Source organism: Stenella coeruleoalba (assembly GCF_951394435.1).
Source record: "Stenella coeruleoalba genome assembly, chromosome: 8".
Lineage (NCBI taxonomy): Eukaryota > Metazoa > Chordata > Mammalia > Artiodactyla > Delphinidae > Stenella > Stenella coeruleoalba.
Window position 1 is genome coordinate 107,590,825 of NC_137154.1, and position 6,000 is coordinate 107,596,824.

General features: G+C 63.2%; 1 protein-coding gene across 3 annotated transcripts in view; it reads right to left on the bottom strand.

Moving 5' to 3' along the window:
• The window catches only part of IGSF9B (immunoglobulin superfamily member 9B), a 47,858-nt gene extending 42,777 nt beyond the window's left edge, over positions 1–5,081 (bottom strand). For all 3 annotated transcript variants that reach the window (XM_079930035.1, XM_079930034.1, XM_079930036.1), the window contains exon 1: positions 4,871–5,081. In XM_079930035.1, the coding sequence (XP_079786161.1) occupies positions 4,871–4,934 (64 nt within the window). In that variant the 5' untranslated portion in view covers positions 4,935–5,081. The remainder of the gene's footprint in view (positions 1–4,870) is intronic.
• Positions 5,082–6,000: the final 919 nt, after the last annotated feature.

A 6,000-nucleotide genomic window follows, 5' to 3' on the forward strand; every position in this document is an offset into this window, starting at 1 on the left:
ACCCCCTACCCGGGGGGCGGAGAGCCAGAGGCTTGCACGAGGAAAGCTGAGGACAGACATACCACCCAAAGCCAAGTGTGATGCGGAGGAACGGCCATGTCCACGTCAGGCCGCACCCTGGTTGTCCTTCCCAGGAGGCAGGTGGGCCGGAGGGCACCGGGACAGCCTGCCTCCGGCCAGGACCTCCACCCCCGCCTGGGCAGATCCTCCTTCTGCGGTCTCCCCAGTGCTGACCTCACGGCCCTTCGGCCCCCACTCCCCATCAAACTCTCAGGGCCCAAGTCAAAGGTCGGTTGAGCCCAGCCTGGCCCTGGCTGGGAACCTTTCCATTTTCTCTCGAGGCCCTGGGGGAGGGGCAGGATCTGCAGGCCCCCTCCTCCGTGGGCGCCTCTCCACCCTGACCCTCCTGGCCCAGGCAGCCCGAGAGGCAGCAACAACGCTATTAGCAGCCTTAATTTGCTCTGGGCTAGATTGTATTTCCAAGAGCCTTTCCCCAGGAGCCACTGGCAGGAAGCAGTCAGCAATCCAACCTCCCCTCTGCTCCTGCAGCGGCTCCTCCATGGACAGACCCAGCGACACCCACCCTGCCCGCCTGCCGGGCGGGTACAGGCCTGGTCCAAGTGCCCGTGAGCCGGGAGAGCCCTCGGGTAAGGCGCCAGGTGGTCACGAGTAAGCGGGGGATCGAAGCCCGTGTCTGCTCGTAGTGAAGCGTCAGCACTCCCTACTCAGAAGCCAGAAAACAGGACAGCGGCTGCCCTCATGTAGTGTGTGCAAGTTACCTGCCACAGCTGGTGGCCGGGCCTGGACCAGGAGGGAGCTCAGGGGCGGGGCGGGGTAGGGGGTCGGGCAGAGAGCAGCACCCAGTCCCCTCCCTTCCAGGGGGACAGGCAGGCTGGCTGAGACCTCGCTCACAGCCTGGCCCACGAGGAACTGCTCTCCAAAACCTTCATGGAGCCCCCGACTCTGCTCACCAGTCTTCTGCTTATTCACGCAAGAGAGAACAGAAAAGCAGGAAGATTCCTAAGAAAAATAGGTCAGCTGCCTTGGGCAGGCTGGGCTCTCCCCTATGGGCAGGGCCAGGCTACAAGCTGCCTCTGCGCCCGGCTCCCCAGGGACCCAGCCCCTTCTCCACTCAAGAGTCTGGGCTACTGGGCAGCCGAGACCAGAGCCCACCTTACAAGACAGACCCGTCTTCTGCATCCCTGGGGCTCTGCCCGTGTGTGTCCCCACTGAGGCTTTCTCTCGGGGAGTTCAGGCATCCTTCGACCAGCCCCTGGGCTGAGCCTCCAACTTTGGGGGCTTCTGCGCTGCCCAGACTCAGGTGTGGAGCAGGGGGCAGGGAAAGTCAGGCGTCTGCTCCAAGTCTAGCCTTACTGCCACCCACGGCCACCAACACTCAGATGGGAGTGATGCCCCACCTCGTTCCTAGAGACTCTGGGTCGCCTGTCTGCTGCATTCACGTGCACGTGCAAACACACAGCTGCACACACTGCGTGCACACACGCACACACGCGCACACGCAGCTTGCACCAGTGACAGCTCTTTCCACAATTCAGATCCACTCTCACACAAGCTGCTTTACCCATCCTCGGGCGCAGACAGGAGACAGCTGCTCCCCGAGACCCGAGCCCAGCCTGAGGAGGCATGGGACGTGCAGGGGGGCAGGAAGCCTTTCAGAGAGGAGAGAGTTCGTCCCTCTCGGGCCTCACCCCCTCGCGCCCAGGTCCGCCCTCACTCCCTCAGCGCAGCAAGGCTGTGGCAGCCAGGCCCGAGGAAGGGAGATCTGAGGGAGGAGAGCACAGGGCCAGGAGCCAGGACAGAGGGCAGCCAAAGCAAGGCTGGAGTTCAGCACCTCCCGGCCAGGCAGCATCTGCTCCTTAGGTAACCAGATCCCAGCTTTCTGTCTCAGAGCCTCAAACCTGAAACCACCAGCCCTGGGACCCGGCAGCTCCAGGTCCAGCACACGCCGATCTTGGGGCCAGCAGCTGAAAGCTGATTCTTCACACACACACCCTGCTCGGCTTCTCCTGAGCGCAGCCTGCCAGACACACCCCTGCCTCTAGCGTGTGTGCTGGGGACGCACACACATGCCACTTGGCCACGTCCCGAGCCAAGTCCTGCTCAGCTGAGAGGCTGCCCGTGGGTCTTGCTAGCAGCCTCCAGGCCTAAACTTCCTCCCTCCCACCTTGGCTGCCAAAGGGAGGGAGGAGGGTCACGGCCAGGCCAAGAGTACAAGGCACTGGTCCAGCTACCAGCAGGATCTGAGTCAGAACCCACTTTCTTTGGGGACACTAGTCATGCAGGATTTGTAGTCAACAGGAGGAGGCAGCCTTGGCGGTAAAGGCCCGGGTCCTCCCCCCAGGCTTGTTCAGCAAACGTCTGGGATGCAGACTCCAATAGCCATCTTCCAGGCTCTTCTGCACACCCTCCCCAAGCTCTCCACTGCCCCCCGGACACACGTGACTCATCCCTCCCTCTGTCCCAACCCTTTCGCCCCTCTGCTGGAGCAGCCCTGCTCAGCCCAACCCTAAAGCTGGCACCGCAGAGTCCCTCCCCTCAGGAATCTCCCGGAAGTCACCTCTGCCAGTCGGAGAACAGCTGAGCTCACACAGCAGCATCTGAATGCTGGCAGTGTGCAGGCAGCAGCCTCACAGGCCTGTCTCCTGCCCCCGGAGGCTGTGCGTGACGAGCTGCTTGCCTCCTGGGCTCCCTGCATCCTTCCCACAAGGCTCTGGCCACTGACAAAACTCCAGTTTTACAGATCTTTCAAAGGATTTCCGAGCAGCCCTCCACATCTCCCCGGGGCGAGGTCCACCTGGGAAACCGAACTTGGTTCCCGACAGAGGCAGCACCTGAACTTTACCCCAAGGCATTCCCAGCTCCCAATGCCCTGAATGGCTCAAAGGAAAGAAATTGAGAGGGGGGCCTGGAAGCCCCAGACAATGAAACCATCATCATCATCGTTTACTTACTTTCTTACTTACTAAAGAACGCTAATGTTCACAAAAACCCTACAAGCTCAGGCTGTTAACCCCCAATGAGGCAAGTGACAATCAGAGAAGCGAAGCAACGTGTCCAAGGTCACAGGCCAGCAAGTGGCCGAGCCAGACTTGACTGCAGGTCCTGTGACTAGACCTAGGTCCTTCACCACCACACGCAGAGCCCCTTTGGCTAAAAAGACCCCGAAGACCCACAGGGGTGGCAGGCAGGGGTTCATGTCCAGCCACCGCAGACAGAAGGCAAAAGCTTCATAACCAACAACCTTCAATGCTGGGAAGTCCTTCCTTCTGTCTAGCCGCCTTGTGTGCTGCTGTAATAAAGCCCATTTTCCTTTATTCTGTGCTTAAACTTGTAAAAAGTCCATCCGCCTCCCCTGAAGTCTCATCCCCTGAAGTCTCAGGCTTGGAGGCTATTTCAGAGCCTCCCTTTGGAGTTTCTTTTTTATTCAAAGATCCCAGCACATCCTTTTGTGCTTTCAGCCACAGTCCCATAGCAGGAACATACCAAAAACTGGAGGGGAGGAAGCTGCGGGCATCGGAAGACTACAAGGGAATGAGGGGGTGAGGCTGAGGCTGGAGACGGGTTCTCAAGCGCAGTTCGAACGACCTCACACCCCACTCCACAAGCTTCTGCGGTCACTCTGGCCTCAGTTTCCCCACCTGACAAAGGGAGAGTTTTAAAACCATCCAGGTCACACACCATTTAACAAAATCACCCTTCCCTTCGCCCTCCTCTGTATTCACACACTCCCAAACAGCACGGAGACCTATTCCATTCCAGAAACTTTCCCAAATCACTTCCCCTCCCCCTACACAGCCCCAGACACGGTGACGAGAGGACCCTCCTGCGCGAGCGCGGCCGGACGCGGGGTATCCCGCTGCGGGTCCTCCTGCGGCCGCCCACTCCCGGCGGTTCTCCCCGGAAGCCATCCCTCCCGGCCCTAGGAACCTGTCCGCAGCCGGGTCGTGTCTGCGCGCTGAGCACCGTGAGCTCAGAGACCCGGCACTTTCAGGCTCCGCTCCTACTTCCATACAAGGGCCGAGAGCCGGGGTGTCACACAGAGGTGGGCAGGTGGCTCTGCCGTCTCCAGAGCACAAGCCCGCGCGCTCACGTGCGCATCACCCAACGCGCGGGCTTCCCTCTGGCCTCTTCCCAGCTCAGACCGGAAAAACGGAAAGAGGAAAACCTCCCTCCGCCCGGAGACGCGGCAGTGGGGACCCCCTTCCGCCGCCCTCGCCCCCGGCCAGCTGTGCCCGGCTGCGGCGCGCTCCCGGGGAACTTTTGCCCGGCCAGTCTCAGGTGCGGCGGAGCGGGGCGCGGGCAGGGCCAGCCGAAGGCAGCCGCTCCTCGCAGCCGGCGAGGAACCCCGCGCAGAACCAACTCTTCTCCTCTCGCGGGGCTCCGTGCGCCCCGCCCTGCGAGGGGACCCGACCTCCAGCTGCCAAGACGTGTGGTCCGGAAAGACGCGAGCCGGAGCCAAGCCCCACAGCGGCTCTCCTGCGGAGCGGTGGCGCTGCGCGGGGTCCAGCGTGCCGCAGCCGCCCGAGGACCCGCAAACTCCCCGGCGGCAGAGTTCAGAAAGCCGCCGCCTCCCCAGCGCTCGGGGCGGCGGCTGCGCCCGCGAAGGGCACCGGGCGCGGCACCCGCTGTGAAGCCCTGGGGCCAAGGGTGGCGAAGTGGACCGAATCCCGAGGCGTCCTCTCCCGAGCGCCGGCAGCCCGGGCTCAGGCCCTTCCCGCCGGCCGCGGCCTCGGCCCCCGCCCTCCCCGCGGTGCTCGGAGCGCGCCCGCCGGGAGGGCGCGGGCTCGGCAGGAGGACGGGGCCGAGAGCGCCGGGAGGCGCAGGGGAGGGACACTGCACTTCAACTCACCTTGAGCCGCAAGACCTCGGGCGCTGATCACACTTGCTATCAAAGTGGCCACATACCAAATCATAGTACTACCGCGCGCCAGCCAGGAGCCTCATCCTATCGCAAAGTGCCCCGCGCCGCCTACGCCCCGTGCCGGTGCTCCCGCGGCTCCTGCGGCTCTTGCAGACCGGGCGGCCCGCTCCCCATCCCTCCGCGGCTCCGCTCGGCTCGGCGCGTAGCCTCCCGCCCGGCGCAGCTGCACCTGCACTAGAGCCCGAGCGGAGCGCAGCCAGCGCCGAGGAGAAGCCCGGCCGCACCGCCCCAGGCCCGCCCCCGCCGTCCGCCCATTGGGCGCGGCTCGCAAACCCGGAGCCCGATTGGCTGGGACGCCTGCCCGTCGCGGCGAGGGGGGCGAGCCCATTCAAGGTGCGTTGACGTGTGGCCAGCCCAGAGCCGCAGAATCATGCGCATTGCCGGGGAGAAGGCGCTACCGCGTCTCCGCTTGGTTCTGCTCCCTGCTCCCGCTGCCTGGCAAGTTTCTGGGGGAGGGAATGTGGCTGCCGGGCCGGCTAACGGGACCCTGGAGTCTCGGGTACCCTGCAGGTCTGAGGGGTCGGCGCCCCCGCCCACCTAGTGAACCCAGCATCCGGTTTCCATCCGGCAAAAAGGCGTCCCGGGAGGACGGTGCTGATTCAGTGATGGGGAAACCCGGGAACGGCAGCCTGGGGAAGCTGGGAACGTCCTTCGCCGGATATCTTTTCAAAGGGGTCACGCGCTACCGCCACCAACCCCCTCCCTTCCACACACGGCCACTCTTTTCTCCCCAACTCACCCCCTCCCACCCAAACGTGAGATTACATTAAGCTCCATCCAGCCCGAAGGCAGGGGGATGACTAAAATGACCTCTAAAAGTCGCTAAGATTTGGGGTGATTCATTGGCTCAGCTGCGGGAGAGTCACGGGCCCCGTCGGGAACACACGTGTGCACACTGCCACCCCCAGTGCGGGTCATAGTTGCTCATCACAACGAAATCTCGACTTTGAGCAGTGAAAGTGTTTGTTCTTCTCCTAAAAAGGCTGTCTCCTCAAGCACAAGATTCCTCCCCCCTCCCCACCCTCCTGGGAGCCTGGCCCCATCAGCAGCATGAAGCC